The sequence below is a fragment of the Heterodontus francisci genome, chromosome 7, assembly GCF_036365525.1.
Source record: "Heterodontus francisci isolate sHetFra1 chromosome 7, sHetFra1.hap1, whole genome shotgun sequence".
NCBI lineage: Eukaryota > Metazoa > Chordata > Chondrichthyes > Heterodontiformes > Heterodontidae > Heterodontus > Heterodontus francisci.
In genome coordinates, this window is record NC_090377.1 from 41,477,816 (window position 1) to 41,499,856 (window position 22,041).

The 22,041-nt window shown below is 41.9% G+C and overlaps 1 protein-coding gene across 6 annotated transcripts in view; it reads right to left on the bottom strand.

Annotated features, from left to right (window-relative positions):
* The window catches only part of thsd7ba (thrombospondin, type I, domain containing 7Ba), a 953,049-nt gene that overhangs the window by 601,900 nt on the left and 329,108 nt on the right, over nt 1–22,041 (bottom strand). For all 6 annotated transcript variants that reach the window (XM_068035032.1, XM_068035036.1, XM_068035034.1 and 3 more), the window contains exons 4-5: nt 11,872–12,673; nt 1,277–1,525 (exon numbers count right to left, since the gene is read on the bottom strand). In XM_068035032.1, coding sequence (XP_067891133.1) covers nt 1,277–1,525; nt 11,872–12,673 — 1,051 coding nt within the window. The remainder of the gene's footprint in view (nt 1–1,276; nt 1,526–11,871; nt 12,674–22,041) is intronic.

Consider the following 22,041-nt stretch of genomic DNA (forward strand, 5'->3'; position numbering starts at 1 on the left):
GTTACAGGGAGAACTTACAAACGCCGCACAGGCAGTACCCAGAACCGAACCCAGGTCGCCAGAGCTGTAAGGCTGCAGTGCTAGCCACTGCACCACTGTGGCTAGGGCTGTTCATTATTCTGTCATTAACACTCTCTCTACTCTAATGCTTTGTCTTTCACCACACCCATTAGCACACTCTCTTTGCCTTGGCTCCATGACCTCCTTGTCAGTTAATCTCTCTAGTCCTCTATCCTATTACACACCTTCCATTTTGTCCTCTTTCCCCCTGCACCCCTGGATCTTTGGAAAGGAAGGATAATACAAGCTTGCTTAAAACCTAATACATTTCTAACCTTTGCCAGTTCTGATGAACGATCACAGACTCTGCTTTTCTCTCCACAGATGCTGCCAGACCTGCTGAGTATTTACAGCACTTTCTGTTTTTATTTCCGATTTCCAGCATCTGCAGTATTTTGTTTTTATTGCAGCAGTGCACAACCTCAGTGTCCTGTTTGACCCTGAGCTGAGCTTCAAATTCCATATCCTAGCCATCCCCAAAGGAGTATATGTTCACTTCCTTAACATCTGCTACCAGCCCCACCATACAGAAAATGCCATCAATGTTTATCATCCTCAATTTCTCTAATACACTACATATCGCCTCTTAAGTTCCACTGTATGTAATCTCTAGATTGCCCAAAGCTCCAACATCTGCAGCCTATCCCGTACTTAGCATCCCTTTCCTCGACCAGCTCCCTGCGTCGAATGCTTTGATTTCAAAATATTCATCTTCAACAAATTCTGTCAATTCATTCTAGCTCTTGAATTTATTTCAGCTTGATATACCAATTCATGTCCCATTCTTCCAATTCTGGCATATTTTGTGTTTCCACCTTCCTTCACTCCACCATTGGTTCAAAGGCTTCAGCATTCATTGCCCTGTACTCTCCAATTCTCTTCCTGAACCTCACCATCTTGCAACATTTCTCGACACTTTCAAATCCATCCTCACTGTTCTCTTCCAACACACTTTCTATTACCTCCCCAAATCTTTTAACACCTGCTAAGTTGCTAAATCTCCATCCTGTGTAGGATCTTGGGACATTTTCCAATATTAAGACCACTGTATAAGTACAAGTTGGTGTATAACAACTTTGCAAAACTTCATTTTGAAAATGTGCAAGTACGATTATCAAGGATGATTAGCAAACAGGTTTGCAGGTATAAACTATAAATATAGTATTATTTAAAAATTTAATATTGTTTTTGAAAGCAATTAAGTCATAGGACATACCTCGGGCATGGTGGTAATCCTTCCCCTCCAATATTACAAGTTTCTTTTTCCTTGAGATTGGGACAATCTTTGCCACCCCCTATAGCTATATGCTTTACAAATCGAATCCTGCTTCTGTATCCCGGAGAATAGTCAGACGACTGACAAGTCTTAGTGCAAGAACTCCATCCAGTCCATTCAGAAAATTCACAGTCGCTAGGCATAACGCATGATTGAAAGATCGCAGGGGTGTCATCGTGAATACAAAGGCTAAAGACAAAAGCCAATGAAACAGTATGTCAGTATCACAAAATCTAATAGACTTCAAGTATACTCATGAGACTTAAATCCTTATTAAGAAAAATGAAAAGTTACTTCCAATTTTGTTTATATCTGGTCATTGTTAACAGTGTTATAGAAGATTTAGTGGGTTCTACTGACCCAGATTTTCCAGTGTCTACTCACTTTAGTCATCCCACTATTTGGTTGACACTCATAATTTCCTGCCTATACTCTTTTTAATATAGCTTCCTTAAAGTTGAGTATGATGGTTGGTAAACTCATGAAAAAAATCTCTAAGGTTCTCTTTGTAAAACTAATCCTGGCTGCACTCAGGAACTACACCAGCCATTATATAGATTTTACCAAAACAGTTTACTCGTGACTTTAATTAACTCCATTGTTTACATGTTCTTCTCATTTCATTCACATGTACTTAGAAATAGCAGAAATGTAGAAGCATTTTTACATTAATAACCTAATATAGTGGCATGGTTTTCTTACATTTGTGGCAGTTAATTATATAATCACAGTTTAAAAAAAAGAGGACTATTTTCCTGCTGGGAGAAAGCAGGGAAAGAAAAAAAATAATGAGACTTCATGTCCATTGCCATAATAGCATGCTATTTCTTCGTTGATGAAAGGCCATCGACCTGAAACGTTGGCCTGTATTTTACCAATCAGACAAACGGCCTGATGTAAGGTGGAAATGTGAGTCGGTGGCGTGCACAGGTGGGCAGCGGGACTTCCTATGGGATTTTACCAGCACCAGCCAATTAAGAGCCTGCAGGCGGCAGAGCTGGCCAATTAATGGTGGCAGGCGGGTCCTAGTGTCGGCAGCTAGCACGCAGCTGCCATTTTTAAAGGCACATGTGCAGCAGTCAGGCAGGTTGAAGACAGAGGCAAGAAGGAGGGGGGGTCAACAACAAAGAAAGCAGTAGAGCAATGGCGTCAGAACGAGAAAGGTCACTCCACGATTCTGTGACGACTCCCTGGGGTGCTTTTGCAAGCAGAGAAATGAGATAGGTCCTGTTTCCAGCAGAGAGGAGGAGGAGGAGGCCAGCAAGTCTCACTGAAAAGGCATGGGCGGAGGTGGCAGATGTCGCAAGCAGCTGACGGGTTGATGAAAGAACTTGGATCTAGTGTAGGAAGAGATTTAATGAGCTGCTGCGGTCTGGAAACTGCAAGTCAAGCATGAATTAAAAGGCACCCGTGAAATGTGAGGCCAGACGGTCGACCCGTGCATGGGTCAATGTCCACACTGAGGCGTTAAGTTCACACGCACCCAAACCCTATGCTCAGTGATGAGTGAATGCTACATTGAGATGGCTGAGTGGCTGCCTTACCATGTCATCCCAGTGCTGTTCTGCTGCATGTTTACAGTGACTCAAAGTGACCAGCGCAACTGCACCATAAGACAGAGGAATGACACTGCATATGTCTATGCTTGCAGGAGAAGCATGCTCAGAATTTCAGGGAGCGTCAATGAACCGGGGTTAGAGTTCCTTTCATCATCGTGTTGATACCAATGGAGGAGGAGGCAGTTTTGAAATTGGATGGGTCATGGCAGGGCAGCCTGTTGTTGAGGGTGAGGCAGAGGCAGAAGCTATGGAGAGTGAGTAAAGCAATGGTTGCATTCAACATCCCTGAGATTATGTGTGGCCTGTGGCATCTCTGTGGACCTTTAATGCTACTGGGAAGCTCCTGACCAAAGGATCTGAGCTTGGCTGAAGGAGCAACTGTTTCATTTAAATCATGTCTCTCCACCAGGTACAGCTGCAGAAGAGGAACAGACCAGGGCTCCTGATACACTGGAAAGCTAACTGGATGCAACGCCATCTCAAGACACAGCGTCACTTAATTCTAGCACACCTGCCACTCGCACAGATACATTCACATTGCTGGGCTTTGTTGCTCGTGTAGAAAGGGTGTCACAATCTGGTGAGCACTACACAGATGTGCAGAAGGAGGTAACGGAGGCAGTGACAGCTGCGGTCACTTCGCGTCAGAGGAATGAAGGGAGGGCCAGCGTTGCTCAGCTCCATGCAGATGGCGAGCCTCTCGTGTCATCAGCAAAGCAGCAGATGCTTCAGCTGCAGCATCAAACGTGTGACTATCTATTGCAGTTTCCAGAGACAGTGAAATCCTATGTGTAAATGATGGAGGAGTCCATCCATGCATGAGTGGCTCCATATCTGTGGCATTTGAATGCATGGCATCCTCTATTGAGAGAGTGGCAATCCTGATGAAGAGACACATGGAGCATAGCACATAGAAACATAAGAGCAGGAGTAGGCCATTCAGCCCATTGAGCCTGCTCCACCATTCAATACGATCATGGCTGATCATCCACGTCAATGCCTTTTTCCCACACTATCCCCATATCCCTTTATGTCATTGATATTTAGAAATCTGTCCATCTCTGCTTTAAACTTACTCAATGACTGAGCTTCCACAGTTGTCTGGGGTGGAGAATTCCAAAGATTCACAACCCTCTGAGTAAAGTCATTTTTCCTCATCTCGGTCCTAACTGGCTTCCTCTTATTTTGAAATTGTGTCCCCTGGTTCTAGACTGCCCAACCAGGAGAAACCTCTTATCTGCATCTACCATGTCTATCCCTTTAAGTATTGTGTAAGTTTTAATGAGATCTCATTCTTCAAAACTCTAGAGAATACAGGCCCAGTTTCCCCAATCTCATTTCAGAGGACAGTCCCGCCATCCTGGGAACAAGTCTGGTGAATCTTCATTGCATTCCTCTATGGCAATAATATCCTTCCTGAGGTAAGGGGATCAAAACTGCACACAGTACTCCAGGTGCGGTCCAACCAAGGTTCTATACAATTGAAGCAAGACTTTGCTACTCCTGTACTCAAATCCTCTTGCAATAAAGGCTAAGATACCATTAGCCTTCCTAATCGCTTGCTGCAACTGCATGCTAGCTTTCAGTGACGTATTGACGAAGACACCCAGGTCACTTTGCACATTTACACTTTCTAATCTCTTACCATTTAAGAAATATTCTGCACATCTATTCCTCCTACCAAAATGGATAACATCACATTTTTCCACATTATATTCCGTCGGCCATGTTCTTGCCCACTCACTAAATCTCTCCAAATCCCCTTGAAGCCACTTTGCATCTTCCTCACAACACACATTCCCACCTAGTTTTGTGTCATCCATGAACTTGAAAATATTGCATTTGGTCCCCACATCCAAATCATTGATATATATTGTGAACAGCTGGGGCCCAAGTACTGATCCTGGCGGTACCCCACTAGTCACAGCCTACCAACACAAGGATGACCCGTTTATTCCTACTCTATGTTTTCTGCCTGTTAACCAATCCTTAATCCATGCCAGCATATTACCTCCTATCACATGTGCTTTAATTTTGCTAACCAACCTCCTGTGGGGGACTTTATCAAAAGCCTTCTGAAAATCCAAGTATGCGACGTCCACCGACTCGACTCCCCTTTATCAATTCTGTTAGTAACAAAACTCCAACAGGTTCATCAAACATGATTTCACATTCATAAATCCATGTTGACTGTGCTCAATCAGATCATTATTATCCAAGTTTCCATTTATCACATCCTTTAGAATAGATGCTAACATTTTCCCTACTACTGATGTAAGGCTAACAGGTCTGCAATTCCCTGTTTTCTCTCTCTCTCCCTTTTTAAATAGTATGGGGACATTTTCTACCTTCCAATCTGCAGGAACCATTCCAGAATCTATAGAATTTGGGAAGATGATCACCAATGCATCCACTATCTCCACAGCTACCTCTTTCAATATTCTGGGATGTAGAATGTCAGGTCCTGGGAACTTAACAACCTTCAGCCCAATTAATTTCTTCAATATAACCTTCTTACTAATACTAATTTCCTTCAATTCCTCTTTCTCCCTAGTCCCTTGGATCTCTAATTCTCGGAGATTTCTTGTATCTTTCTCAGTGAAGACAGACACAAAATAATCATTTAGCTTCTCTGCCATTTCTCTATTCCCCATTATAAATTCTCCTGACTCTGCCTGTAATGGACCCACACTTGTCTTAGCCAAACATTTCCTGTACCTGTACCTTTTACAGTCCATTTTTATTTTTTTGCTCGTTTATATTCATATTCTATTCTCCCTTTCTTTATCAGTTTCTTGGTCCTCCTTTGCTGTATTCTAAAATCCTCCCAATCCTCAGGTTTACTACTATTTCTGGCAACTTTATCGGCTTTTTCTTTAAATCTTATACAATCCTCAACTTCCTTTGTTAGCCACGGTTGACAGACTTTTCTTTTTGGGTTTTTGTGCCTTGAAGGAATGTATAGCTGCTGTAAACTATGTAATAATTCTTTAAAGACTATCCATTGCCTATGTACTATCATACCTTTTATTTGCCCCTCATACCTTTAGAATTTCCTTTGTTCAAATTTAACACCATGGCTTCAGATTGAACTACCTCACTTTCAAACATAATATTCAATTCTATTATATTATGGTCGCTCATCCCTAAAGATTCTTTTACAACAAGTTTATTAATTAGCTCTTACTCATTACATAATACTAAATCTAAAATAGCCTGTTCTCTAGTTAGTTCCTCAACATACTGTTCTAGAAAACAATCCCTAACACACTGCAGAAACTCGTCCTCCACAGCATTAGTTCTCATTCGGTTTACCCAGTCTATATGCAGATTTAAGTACTCATGATTACTGTATTTCCATGCTATATGCTTCTCTAATCTCCTGATTAACACCATGTTCCACACTACCATTACAATTTGGTGGCCTATGAACAACTGTTACCAATGTTTGCTGCCCCTTGCTGTTTCTGAGCTCCACCTAAACAGATTCCACATTCTGTTCTTTCGATTTGAGATCCACGCTTACTAATGTACTGATCCCACCCTTATTATCAGTGCAATACAATTCCTTTTCCTTTTTGCCCGTCCTTCCTCAATATCCTTGAATATTCAGTTCCTAGTCTTGGCCACCCTGTAGCCACGTTTTTGTAATGGCAATTTGATCATACCCATTTACCTCTATTTGTGCCTTTAAATCATCTACCTTGTTGGGAATGCTGTATGCGTTCAGGTAGAGTGCCCTTAACTTTGTCTTTTTGACATTATTCTTTGTTCTAAGTCTAATTGATACTCACCTTTGTTTCGCCTGCCTTCTAATTTCGCTTGCGACTTTTCTACATCCTGATATAGAAGTCGTGGCAGCTTCCCAAAAATCTCGCTCACACTTGTATGAACTGCTTATGGCAGTCACAGACAACTGAACATTGAAGGAGTGGAATCCCCATCCCGTTCACAAAGGTGCCTGGCTGCTCTGAGGGGGCTTTGATGGCCACATGTGTATAGTCAATGGACCCCTGCACCTGGGGAAATCCAGCCATGACCCTGAAGCCAAATGCCCTCTCAGACTGACTGGTCGGATTGGTTGTGAACTCGATTTACTGGCCAGCCCAATAGTACATGGTATCAGAGACCTCCTTCATGCAGCAATGGGCTGCTGAATGAGAGATGCCACATAGATCTCCAGATGATCCCTGGAATGAGCCATAGGCAAAAAAGTTAAGTGCCAGCATCACCTTTAAGGTTACATACTTTGGTTGTCCACCACCTCCCATTGGCATCAACTCCTACTCCAGCATACTACATAGCTCTGCCACCACTTCCCTGGACAGACAGTATTCATTGACGTTGGTGATTGGACATTTCGATGAAGCTGAGCCTCTGACAGTGCACCTTTTCAGCTGCGTAGCACCTTCTGCAATCATGAGGCTGCCTTCTTGCCCCCATGCGACCTCCTCGTCCATGTCCAAAGGCTTCCTCAACCTGTTGGAGCTCCTCTGACTGCTGCACAGGTGCTCCATGCAGCTGCATCCCCATCTCTGTGCAGCTGTCCTCCCACTGGAGGAATCAGCACGAAAGCATTGACTTAGCCAGGTGAAGCATCCACTGCGATGAACCTCTCAAGAACCTTGTCCATTTTCTGTGGCTGCGTTGGACGTGGGAGACACCTTTCCACTAGCAGCACTTAACTTTGGCCCCACCCTCTGCACTGCCTCCCACCTTGATAGCACTGCTTCTTGAAGACACAACCATCAGACAGTTTCACAGTATGGCTGTCAATTCCTTTCACAGCTCAGCTGCCACTGCGATCTCACCTCATTTGAGACGAGGCTCTGAGCCTCCGTGCATCCCATGTGCCATTGGTAAAATCGTAAAAAGGCAGGAAAATACTTGACAACTGGCTGTTTCGCAAGCTTAATTACCTGCCTGCCACCAATCTGTCAGCCATTTATCCATCCCACTGCCCGCATCTGGTAAAATTGGTTGACAACGGGAAGACATTGGGGAGCCAGCATGACATGGCCCCACGCCATTTTACCGGACACCCGCCTTCATTCCCGTCTCCACGAAGCCAGTGGAATTCTGCCCATTCATTCTGTTTCCCTCTCTACAGATGCTACCAGACCTGCTGAGTAACTCCAGTATTTTCTTTGTTATATGCTTTCTTTTGTTGGCTACAGACACCAGCCAGCATGGTATACATACAATGTTAACTGTGGCTCATTAGGTAGCTCTCTCGCCTCTAAATCAGAAGATTGGGCATTCAAGGCCTCCTCTAAAGACTACAGCACAAAATCTAGGCTAACCCTCCAATGCAGTACTGATGGAGTGCTGCACTGTCAGAGATGTTGAACCCAATGTTAAAGAACAACAGGAAAGCTCTCCTTGGTGTTCTAGTCAATATTTATCCCACAGCCAAGTTCTTTGGAATATCCTGAGGTCATGAAAGGTATTATACACATGCAAATCTTTCTTTCTTTATAAATGCAAGTTTTTTTTCTTTGTGATTACCTTGGATGGGACATAGCCAGGTAGACACCACAAATAATCTGTTTGATTCTAATTAATGGTCATGTGTGACCAGGAAAAATTAAATAAAACTGCCGTTCAGATCCTTGTCCCAATGTGGCAGACAATCTAAATGAATTGTAAGCAATTTCAAGAGCTAATTAACTGCTCCTCAATGGAGAGGATGTAATCATCCCTTTAGTTGTGCGACGATCCCACTATACCCTGGTGTCAAAATGCCAGTGACAGCTGGAATGTTTGCTAAATCGTCATGTGACTTGTGGTTTACATACTCATCAATTTGACACCATATAGAATTGTCTTAGTTCTGCGGTTTACAGTATTGGCAATAAGACTTAGACTAACAGCACTGCAGAAAGTTTCTGTCGTGATTTTGTAGCTATTGGATAAGCATATCACCACCACAAGCGCAGGAGGAATCCTTCCAATTGCTACAGCTATAGCTCAGCAAAAAATGCATGTCCACATGCATATATGTGAACTATCCCACCGTGCTGTAATTATAGTCATATATATATACTTCATAACTAGTACCAGCACGTCACTGGTTATCACTATTCTAATCTTTTGGGATAAATCAGAAACCACAAGATTAATGTTAGAAGAATGTAATGTTCTGAGCTTCGAAATATTTGCAGGAAAATTAGCAAAGACGCAGGAGGCAAATTTGATAAATGATGCTCAAATACTCATTTCGGCTTCCAACTGAATGAAACTGATTAAAACAATCTCATTTAAATAGGCTTGCTGCAAATAATATTTCATAGGAGAGTGAGAGACTGAGATTGTACCATGCTTCTTGCCAGTAAGGAGTATCCTTGTTATTGTTTCTCTATACCTTAATATACCTTTACATTTCATTTAATGTGTGTCCATTCATACTAATTGAAATTAACCAGATAATTTGGATGCTATTGTACAATCGTGTAAAAATATCCACTATAGAATTTAGACTAATTATTTTCCATTGCTTAGTGTGACAACATCTGGCGCATATGCATGCAGTGAGAATTATTGCTTAGGCAGGGAGGTGTATTTTCTGGGACAAATGCTCAGTTTAGCAGCATTTTAGTAGGATCATGGAAGTGTCATATAGCATATCTGTGCTTCATGTGCAGGCATTTCAATTATGATATGTGAAATTTTTGAAGCCAATTATACTTGTGTGAGAGAATGGATAGGTAATGGTAACCTTGTAAAGAGAATCAATGGCAATCTGGAGAACAATTGTGGCAGCATCCAAAAGGGTTTTGTAACTTCAGAGAGGGTAGCAATACTTTCTGAAAAGACAATAATATTCTTAGAGAGGATAACTGCAACAAGCTTAGAGATAGTGGGTTAAAAGAATGTGGTGATGGTATTCCAAGTAAGGGAATGCATTGAAAGCTTTTGCAGCCTGACTAAATCAGGATTGGCTTCAAAAGCCAGTGTAAAAAATATACCGAAAATTTTCCACAACATAAAAAGGATGTTAAAAAGATAAATTCAAAATAGATATATATCTAATGGTATGCCAAACAGCTTAGCTCAGTTGAGCTGTCACGATGAATCAATGTTTAAGTAACTTGCAATAGTTACTTGAAATTAAGAATTGAGATACGAGAACATTAGTTTTCTTTCGTTTATGATTTAACAGTACATTCTTATTTATGATGTCTACACCAACTTAATTATTTATATAGTTTTGAGTGTGCTGCCAATGGATGACAAACAATTAACCTCAAATTGACTTGAGGATGTCCTAAAGAAGAATTATCTTGAATTGAGTTATGACTCTATGACTTACAGTAATTATATCTAGTAGCCTTAAGGGGACATGGTAGCATACATAGTATAATTTTCCTGTGCTTATGAAGCAGCATAACCTCTGGCTGAGCATGAGCAATGCCATGGGTGATACAATATATTTATTATAGGTGTCAGGTTTGTAGGACACGAGAGTGAATTTGTGAATTTAATCACAAAAATGTGACTGACATAATTAGCTGCAAAATGATTTAATTATATTAGGTTTTCTAAGAAATTAAATTAAGTGGTATTGTTGCATTGGACAAGTTGCTATGCAAGTTATTTAACAAAGTGTCCCAGTGGTGTATGAACACCACTGAGATTGTACCATGCTTCTTGTTAGTAAGAAATATCCTTGATATTTTTGTCTATATTTTAATATACATTCACGTTTCATTTAATGTGAGTCCATTCATACTAATTGAGATTAACCAGATAATTTGGATGCTATTGGACAATCGTGTAAGAATATCCACTAAAGAATTTAGACTAATTATTTTCCATTGCTTAGTGCAACAACATCTGCTGCATATGCAAGCAGTGAGAATTAGAGCTTAGGCAGGGAGGTGTAGTTTCTGGGATTGTGTTATTTATGCACAACATATCAAAATGAAAATCCAGAATATCGTAAAAAATAACTTTTCCAGGCTTTCGCTTTTCACAAAATTGTCACAACTCCCCTCTCTAACTTGTGATTGCTGTTATAAAGAACAACGAACAAAGAACAAAGAACAGTACAGCACAGGAACAGGCCATTCGGCCCTCCAAGCCTGTGCCGATCTTGATGCCTGCCTAAACTAAAACCTTCTGCACTTCCGAGGACTGTATCCCTCTATTCCCATCCTATTCAGGTATTTGTCAAGATGCCTCTTAAACGTCGCTATCGTACCTGCTTCCACCAACTCCCCCGGCAGCAAGTTTCAGGCACTCACCACCCTCTGTGTAAAGAACTTGCCTCGCACATCCCCTCTAAACTTTGCCCCTCGCACCTTAAACCTATGCCCCCTAGTAACTGACTCTTCCACCCTGGGAAAACGCTTCTGACTGTCCACTCTGTCCATGCCGCTCATAACTTTGTAAACCTCTATCATGTCGCCCCTCCACCTCCGTCGTTCCAGTGAAAACAATCTGGGTTTATCCAACCTCTCCTCATAGCTAATGCCCTCCAGACCAGGCAACATCCTGGTAAACCTCTTCTGTACCCTCTCCAAAGCCTCCATGTCCTTCTGGTAGTGTGGTGACCAGAATTGCATGCAATATTCTAAGTGTGGCTTAACTAAAGTTCTGTACAGCTGCAGCATGACTTGCCAATTTTTATACTCTATGCCCCAACCGATGAAGGCAAGCATGCCGTATGCCTTCTTGACTACCTTATCCACCTGCGTTGCCACATTCAGTGACCTGTGGACCTGTACGCCCAGATCTCTCTGCCTGTCAATACTCCTAAGGGTTCTGCTATTTACTGTATACTTCCCACCTGCATTAGACCTTCCAGAAATGCACCAAAATCCAGTTAGTTATTCAATCTTTATCCTAATATACAGTTGTAAAATTCCACATATTTAGCACATTGGTTCAACATTTCTAGATGGGTTTATTCCATAGCACACTGTTTTTACTAATGTTTGCAAACAGGTAAAAACCCTGAAACAAGGACCTCACCTTAGCATGGTGTTCTTTCCATCACTTCTTGTACATTGGACATGTCTTGTTTGATATCCTATCTCTACATCCCATGGTTTGGAATGCTGGTGGATTGAATGCTTCGCATGATTCTTTTCAGATGATAGCAAACTAAAGTTCAGTACCGTTTTGCCACTTTGCCGGATTTGTCTTTGCTGTGGCAGTCTGCAGTCACTCCAGGGACCTACTTTTAAACTGTACTGAAACTCATCCTCCCCAACCAGACAAGAAGCCTGTATATCACAGCTCCTAATTTCTGTTAGAGATGGACAGTTCTTACCACCATACAAGGGTGGGGATAATACTGAACGAACACGATGTTGTAATCCTTTTCCACAACCTTTGCTGCAGGCTGACCAGGTTGAGAACTCCGACACCACACAGTCCTGTGGGCAGGGAATGAGGCAGGCTTGTTCCGAGGCAGGCTTAGGTGTAAAGAATTCACAAATCTCTTCTAACACCAGCGATCTGTTGGATTTTCGTATGCAGTGTACTTTCCTATACTGCAGCCCCTGCTGTGCAGTGACACAAGCGGAGGTCCTTGGTTCAACTTTAATTGATTTAGTACGAAGTATACAATCTCCCCATTTTGAGAATTCCCACTCAAAAAGTTCCTGGTGCCAGTCACACACCTTGAAACAGTCCCTCTGGATTTCTGGTCGCTCTTCATACTTACAGTGCGAATGGTGTGTTGTCCACCCTTCAATGTGGACACACCACACTGTTCTACTTTGTACTCCATTTGGTCCACAGTCTTCACCAATACATCGACCCCACTGGCCTAGAAGTAGAAAATAAATTGAGTAAGTATTTCATCTTAAATGAAAGAGCACATCGAGTATTGGCTTTAACAGAAAGAGTAGGCATATACACATTTGAAAAACTGTGTGGAAAGCAGGCAAGTGTAATCTTGAGTGTAATCTGCACTCACGTATCCTAAATGCTGAAATGGCAAAGTAAATTGTAGGTTCAGGACAACAAAAATGTGCAACAAAAATAACATCTGAGGATTGCTGCAATTTGAAGAAAAAATTCATTTGTCAGTAGCTAAAGGGCTAGAAAAATTAATAAGTGCCAGAAGATATGTTACATCGCTTTACACATTGAACTGTAGAAAACATGCTGACAAAATGGCCTTAACTGGCCTTATTATTCCTTTCCTCTACCTCAGGGGCTCTCAGTTCTCAGATGTAAAGGAGAGGAAAAAGTGAAGATTATGGTGTTGGATCTCCACATCCTTTACATCACCAGACGGGTACAGGTGGAAAGTCCATTCTACGAACCTTTCCTCCAAAAAAACCACACAGTGAAACCAAGATGTTCCCTAATAAAAACAGAAAATGCTGGAAATACTCAGCAGGTCAGGCAGCATCTGTGGAGAAGGAAACAGAATTAACAATAAGTACCTTTTGTCAGAACTGAAAAAAATTAGAGATGCAACAGATTCTGAGCAAATACAGAGGCAGGGAAAGGATGAGGGGGTCCTGCTGAGTATTTCCAGCATGTTCTATTTTTGCCTCAGATATCCAACATCTGCAATATTTTGCTTTTGTACAAAATGTTTTTTTTCCATGTTCCCTAAATGATTCCAGAGTTTTCACCTTCACTATTCAACCTTAAGTCCATTTCATGCATTGGTCACTGTGTGAAGAATAAGTGAACCTCAACTTTCAAAATGCTTTTGATAAAGTTCCACATGAATGACCATTTATTAAACTCAAAGCTGTACAGATTCAAGACAGATCCAGGAAATGGATAGAAATTGGCTAATGGGTAGAAAACAATTGTAAGTACGTGTTATTTTACTGTATATCAGGGGCACTCAGATCTCAGATGTAAAGGAGAGGAATAATAAGGCCATTTTGTCTGTGTGTTTTCTACAGTTCAATGTATAAAGAAATGTAACATATCCTTTGGCACTTGTTAATTTTTCCAGCCCTTTATCTACTGACTAATGGAGTATTTTTTTTTCAAATTGCAGCAAACCTCAGCTGTTACTTTTGTTGCACGCTGTCCTGAACCCACAATTTACTTTGCTATTTCAGTATTTAGGATACCTGAGTGCAGATTACACTCAAGCAAGAGTGAGGTGAAAGTACTATGTGGGATGTAACAAGGCTCAATGCTCTGGCTACTCATGCTTGTGATTTATATAAATGGCCCAGGTTCAGAAACTCAATGCAAAGTAATCAATTTGCAGATTTGGAGCATTGGAAGTGGTCGAGACAGCTCAGAAATTACAAAATGAGTTGGAAGTAGTATGATATTTGCAGAAAGACAGCTGATGAAATTTAATCCAAATAATTGTAAAGTGCTACATTATAGGATGGAAAGATAGTTGATATTCTTACTCCATGAAAGGTGTTGAAATGTCTCAGGAGGATGCCAAAAAAGACTTCAGAGTCTCAATGTTAAACATGTGCAACCAATACAGAGCAGCAATCAACAAACACTCAGCTATAGGGCTACAACTACAAAATAAAGGAGGGGATAATAATCAAATGTAATTAATTCTCTGGTCCGTGCCCACTTCTAGTCACCAGTGGGTCACGCAGGATTTGATTTTAACCCATAAACGCCCCCATGTGAATTTTTACAATGAGCATTTTTTTCAAACCCAAAAACTGTGTTCTATTTTCCATGTTAAAAGTATATATCAGGAGAACAATTGTTCTGATTGATAGTGGCTGCATCATAAATGCATGTACAATAGCAGCGTGGTTAAAGTACTATTCGATCAACACAGAGGTCTTGAATTCATATCTCACCATATGAACTGAACATGAATTCAATTAATCTGGTAATTGGTGGGCATGGAAGCTGTCAAATTGTTATGAAAACTCAACTTGTTCACCAATGTCCCTACTAAGCTTAGACATGACATAACTCCTCCAAGACATGGTAACTCAAATAAAGTTAATGTTTCAGGTCTGTGACCTTTCATCAGAAGTTCTGATGAAAGGTCACAGACCTCAAACGTTAACTCTGCTTCTCTCTCCACAGATGCTGCCAGACCTGCTGACTATTTCCAGCACTTTCTGTTTTGATTTCAGATTTCCAGCATCTGCAGTATTTTACTTTTATTATGGTAACTCTTAATGCTATCTGAAGTGGTCTGCCACAACAATACTCCATTGCCAGGCCAACAAAGAATGTACAATGTACATTGTCTTGCCAATTTCAGCCACAGCCTGGGAAGAAGAAAAGCAGAAGTTTATGGTTTTGCTACATAGAGTAAATTCTTCCCCCTTTATCTTAACGCATTCATTTCAAAGCAACCCAGCAATTGTAATTGGTTTCAATCACAGAGCTGGTGTGCCATTTGTTTTTGCTTTGAATTTTTTTTATTTTAAGGGCAATTTTCAAAAAAAATTACATTTTCAAGTCACTTTTTTATATGTAACTATCAATTATTCTTCACTTCAAATATTTTTGAAACTCCACTCGTAAGGATGGAAAATAAAATTCAATTTCTAATTACAAAGACATGGAAAAGACAACAGGGACTGACAAAAAATCTGAAGGAGAGACCTTTTAGACATTGTAAAGTAATTCATGCTTAGAGATGTCATGTCTCGCAAATCATAGTCACTTTTGAATTTAAAATTTTGAAATTTCAGATGCAATTCATATGGAGTTATACGTCTGCGTTAGAAACTTGAAACAGGCAGTTTTGTGTTGGCTAGTAGAGCAGTCATGTTGGGGGACAGAGTTGGTTGCAGCCTCAAGGACAGCAATCTCAGAATGTTTTGCGATTTAGAGAAGGAAGTGGTAAGCAGATTAAAGGGGAAAATGATCAGAAAATACTGCAATGTGATCTAATTAGGGTCAACTTTTTTTCCAGCTTCTTAAGTTATAACCATACTCTCTGCAAGTGCTTTTTTTCATTTGAATAGTTCCAAAGAAAAGACTTTTGGGAGGGTTTATCTTTTATCCTGTTCCCCTCTTTTCTATTTATACAATGTGTCCAGGAGCAGACGTAGATGATCAAAGACAATCTGTAAACCGAGCTTTGCCAGGAGTGGTATACTCTTTGACTTCCCATTCATCACATGGGCATCAACTCCATGCCTCCCCAACCACAGAAACAAATTCAAGTCCTCCTCCCAGGGAAATATTTGTGAACACAAGCATATGTAACACAGGTGCGCCACAATCATGATTGTTAAATGTTTCATCTTCATAATGTTGCTTTATCAAAAGAATGTAATTGAACTAGCTGGTCCAACACAATAAAGGAAGCTTTAGCCATTGCAACCGGGGGCAGTTTCCTTCATTTCACCAGTTCTTTATTACAATATAAGTCTGATACTGGAACTGGGAAGTATTTGCCTGTTAACAGCATGCACTAGTACAATGTTACCTTCAGAATCACAGCTTTATAGTCATGAGATATCTGTCTTATATAAAAAACAGGCTTATGACGATATCACTTCACAGCTATCTGCAGGTTATGAAAAAAACTAATTCTTCTTAAGTATTGAAGTCAAGAACTGTTCTGCACTTGTCAAGAGTCCCTCCCTTCTGGGAAAAATCCCATTATTGTAGAATTTTTCCTATATTGCTTCAATTTTAAGGGACATCCAATGCAGGATCTACTGCCGAAGATTGAGTTACGTGGAGATAACCAAGACCCAGTGTCGCAGAAGTCTGTGACTCTCCAGGCGGATGGTCACAGACATCTGTGCTCTCATCGCCAAAGACCTCGCATCTCATAGCACTGCCATATCCTCCCAATAGCCATCAAAGTCACTGTGGACTTGAACTTCTTCACCTCTGGCTCCTTCCAAGGATCAGCTGCGGGCCTTGGTGGCATCGTGCAAACGGCTGCACACCACTGCATCTTGTGGGTCATTGATGCCCTATTTGCCAGAGCTGGACAGTATATTCATTTCATGACAGACGTGGCCTCACGCAACAGAGGGTATTGAGCTTTGCCTCCATCGCTGGATTCCCCCAGGTGCAGGGCATCACTATGGCCATCAGTGCACCCAGTGACTGCCCACTCTTGGATAGACTGTGCAGATTTATCATGAAAAAGAGCTTCCACTTCCTCAATGTCCAACTGATCTGCAAACACAATAAGAGCTTCCTCCATGTGTACGCTTGCTTTCCTGCCAGCTGCCATGACTCCTTCATCCTCTGTCAGTCCAGGCTGCCTCAGATCTGCAGTCCATCCCCAAAGTGTGTGCATGGATCAGAGGGGAGAAGGGGAATTCCTTGAAGAGATGGCTACTGACCCCTATGTGGGAGTCCCAGACAGAGGCACACAGAGGCAAAACAACCAATGCCACCTGCTCGCATGGACAACCTTTGAGCAGGCCATCGGACTTCTGAAGATGTGATTCTGGTTTATGAACCAGTCAGACAGTGCCCTCCAACACCCCCTTGCAGTCTACTGTGTTCTCCACAACATGGCCCTTCAGAAAGATGTGGACCTTGAGGATGGTGAGACCCTGGAAGAAGACATCTCATTGGGGGAGGATCAGGAGTAGGTGAGAAGAGGAGGAGAAATTGGAGGTGGAGGGAGATGGACAAGGTGGCCAGGCACGGCTCGAGGCACGAAGACCTAGTGAGGATGCCATGAATGTCAAGGATCTCCTGGTTCAGGAAAATTTAAACTGAGCCCCTCTGACCCAGGTTGAAGGGCATGGCATGGAAGGGAGTCTGAGATACCTGAGCTAGTACATGCATGGAAGATGCAGCCTGGAACATCTGATCACTTACTGCCAACGAAGGAAGCACATCTGCATGGAGGCTTTGCCCTCACCAATATTGCTTTCAGTACTTCATACCACTTTTCCTGACACAGCAGCAATAAAAGGAATCCCAGATGCCTGCCTTAATGTGTCATCAATTATACAGTGCAAATCGAGGAAAACAGTAGACAGAGACAGTAAGAACACACCCTAGTGACCCACTTAGCGATCTGCAGGATGCAGTGGCCTCCTTCTGCCACCCTCCGCAAAGAGGACCTACCTCCTCTCCCTCATGGCCTCCAACGTTAGATCCAGGTCAGCATTGATGAAGCAAAGGGCAGCCCTGCCCTGGGTGCCAGGCCTCCAGCTTGCCTGTGACATCTTGCTTCCCTCTGGAAGGCTTTGGTACAATCAGCATATTTCTCCCTTAAGACAACCAGTGATGGCTGCCATAGGGAGTCTAAATCAGTCCCATACTTCATTTGACCTGCCTCTGTTCCTACCCCCACTGGCTCTAATTGGACAGGGAACCCATCTCCATACCATTTAAACGCTCATCCCTGTGAAAATCTTAACTTTAATCAGTTTCCCACCGGAGGTGGGTTCCTGACCCGAAAACAAACCCAACTTCTGTTTCCCACCTCTGTGGCGACATTTCAGCCCTTGGATAGACCGTGCATGACGCATCAAAAAATCACGTATTAACAGCCAAATAGTCCATGTTTATTAATCTTTTATGTTCTGGTTTTCAACAACAATATTAATTTGTATTTATATAACATCTTTAACACAGTCAAAATCCCAAAGTGCTTTGGAAAGCAGTAATCAGACAGTAATGAACTCTAAGCCAAAAAAGGTGTGAAAATGGGTGACTAAATGTTTGGTCAAAGAGTTGGATTTTAAGGAGGGTTTTAAAGTAGGCGAGGGCAGTGGAGAAGGAGTAGGGTTTAGGGAGGGAATTCCAAGGCATGGGGCCTAGACAGCTGAAGGCGCTTAACTGGAGAAGTTAAGAACAGTATTAGATTGAAAGAAGAAGCTTACAAATGGAGTAAAAGCAAAATACTGTGGATACTGGAAATCTGAAATAAAAACAGAAAGTGCTGGAAATACTCAACAGGTTTGGCAGCATCTGTGGAAAGAGATGCAGAGTTCATCTTTCAGGTCAGTGACCTTTCATCACAGACCTGTAACGTTACAAATGGAGCAGTAAGCCTGAGGATTGAGAGGTTGAAAAAATTTGCAAACGTTGACCAAGAAATTGGTAAAGGGGGAGAAAATAGAATGTGAGAGTACTCAAGAAATGTAAAAAATAGATTGTAAGAGCTCTTAAAAACACATGTAAAAAGGAAGAGATTCACAAAAGAAAATTTGGGTCCCTTAGAGATAGAGACAGGAGAAATTATAATGAGGAATAAGCAAATGACAGAGATATTAAAAATTAAAAATTGTGCCTGTCTTGACAGTAGAAGGTGTTACAAACAGGCAGTTAATTTAATTTTCTTTCCTCTTTCCCTGTTTTTTTCAACCACCTGTCCATAACTAGATTAGTGATTGAATTTCTTTCCCTCCCTTAAACCCTATAGATGACCACTTCAACAACACGGATTTTAAAGTTAAAACAAAGAAGTAGGGTTAAACTCTTAAACTCGGGAAGGGGGTTTAACTTCGCCACGCACGCTGACAAATGTTCAGGGAAAAGTTAAAGGCATAAAAAAAATGGCAAGGACATTTACTAAATAGAAACTTAGCTTAACTACTAACTAAGGTGGATTTCATTCAAACTTGTGTCTATGGATATCAAAAAAAAGGTCCAAAGATTAGAGATCAACAATTAGAAATGCCGAATAGGGGAGGAGCTGTTGGAGATATCTCTTCTCCTGCAAATTTCTTTTCCTTTGCACTCTCAAAGGTGATAAGGGAGACAGGTAAATTGCTGAAGACACCTTCTTTTTGGACGGAGAGGAAACGGGTGGAAATCAGATCATTTCTGCTGTGACTGCAGCTCGTCTTCAAGTTGGTTTATTTCCAGCTGGATTTTTCAAAGTGTGGCTTTGCTTTAATTTTTCTTGTTACAAAGGCCTTAGACAGAAAAGTCAATGCAGCTTGAAGACAGGCTGTGGTTTCTTGCAGGGAAATGTGTCTCTCGCACACGGTAGCTGTATAATGCAGGACAAGCTGTACTCACAAATGGTTACAGTTTCGAGTCCAGCAGGTTGAATATGGGACCCCTGGGTCCTAAAGCGAGCCTCTTCTCAAGTGGCTGTCCCACCTGTCCTTTCTCCTCCATTTTGACAATCAGAACACAGAAGTACAAACTTAAAACATGCTGTATAAAATGGCATAAAAACAAGAACCACTCAGCAAGTCTGGCAGCATCTGTGGAAAGAGAAGCAGAGTTAACGTTTTGGGTCAGTGACCCTTCTTCGAAACTGACCCGAAACGTTAACTCTGCTTCTCTTTCCACAGATGCTGCCAGACCTGCTGAGTGGTTCCAGCATTTCTTGTTTTTATTTCAGATTTCCAGCATCCGCAGTATTTTGCTTTTATTTTAATGTATAAAATGGCGGTTGACACTAATACTCAAATACACAACATAATTCACAAGGAGGTTTGTATCCATTCACGACAAAGGCAAAGAACATATCCGAAATAATGCAGAACCAAGGATCTCATGAGTATGAGGAACCTAAAGTAATTAATATTAATAAAGAAAAAGTACTGGATAAATTAATGGGACTAAAAGCTAACAAATCCCCTGGACCTGATGACCTATAGCTTCAGGTTCTAAAAGAGATGGCTGCAGAGATAGTGGATGTATTGCTATTGATCTTGCAGAATTTCCTAGATTCTAGAACAGTCCCTAGGGATTGGAAGTTTGCATATATAACTTTGCTGTTCAAGAGAGGAGAGAGAGAGAGAAAACAGGGAACTATAGCCCAGTTAGATTGACATCAGCAGTAGGGGCAAGTGCTGAAATCTAATGTTAGGAAAGTGGTAACTGTATACTTGGAAAACAACAATGTTATTAGGCAGAGACAGCATGGTTTCATGTAAGGAAAATCACGTTTGATAGATCAATAAGAGTATTTTGAGGGTGTAACTAGAAGTGTAGATAAAGGAAAACCAATAGATATAGTATATTTGGATTTTCAGAAGGTATTTTCTTTTTATTCATTCATGGGATGTGGGCGTCGCTGGCCTGGCCAGCATTTATTGCCCATCCCTAATTGCCGTTGAGAAGGTGGTGGTGAGCTGCCTTCTTGAACCGCTGCTGTCCATTTGGGGTAGGTATACCCACAGTGCCGTTAGGAAAGGAGTTCCAGGATTTTGACCCAGCGACAGTGAAGGAACGGCGATATAGTTCCAAGTCAGGATGGTGTGTGACTTGGAGGGGAACTTGCAGGTGGTGGTGTTCCCATGTATTTGCTGCCCTTGTCCTTCTAGTTGGTAGAGGTCGTGGGTTTGGAAGGTGCTGTCTAAGGAGCCTTGGTGGATTGCTGGAGTGCATCTTGTAGTTGGTACACACTGCTGCCACTGTGCATCGGTGGTGGAGGGAGTGAATGTTTGTAGATGGGGTGCCGATCAAGCGGGCTGCTTTGTCCTGGATGGTGTCAAGCTTCTTGAGTGTTGTTGGAGTTGCACCCATCCAGGCAAGTGGAGAGTATTCCATCACACACCTGATTTGTGCCTTGTAGATGGTGGACAGGCTTTGGGGAGTCAGAAGGTGAGTTACTCGCCTCAGGATTCTTAGCCTCTGACCTGCATTTGTAGCCACGGTATTTATATGGCTATTCCAGTTCAGTTTCTGGTCAATGGTAGCCCCTAGGATGTTGATAGTGGGGGATTCAGCAATGGTAATGCCATTGAATGTCAAGGGGAGATGGTTAGATTCTCTCTTGTTGGGGATGGTCAATGCCTGGCACTTGTGTGGCGCGAATGTTACTTGCCACTTATCAGCCCAAGCCTGATATTGTCCAGGTCTTGCTGCATTTCTACATGGATTGCTTCAGTATCTGAGGAGTCACGAATGGTGCTGAACATTGTGCAATCATCAGCGAACATCCCCACTTCTGACCATATGATTGAAGGAAGGTCATTGATGAAGCAGCTGAAGATGGTTGGGCCTCGGACACTACCCTGAGGAACTCCTGCAGTGATGTACTGGAGCTCAGATGATTGACCTCCAACAACCACGACCATCTTCCTTTGCGCTAGGTATAACTCCAGCCAGCGGAGGGTTTTCCCCCTGTTTCCCATTGACCTCAGTTTTGCTAGGGCTCCTTGATGCCATACTCGGTCAAATGCTGCCTTGATGTCAAGGGCAGTCACTCTCAGCTCACCTCTTGAGTTCAGCTCTTTTGTCCATGTTTGAACCAAGGCTGTAATGAGGTCAGGAGCTGAGTGGCCCTGGCGGAACTCAAACGGAGCATCACTGAGCAGGTTATTGCTA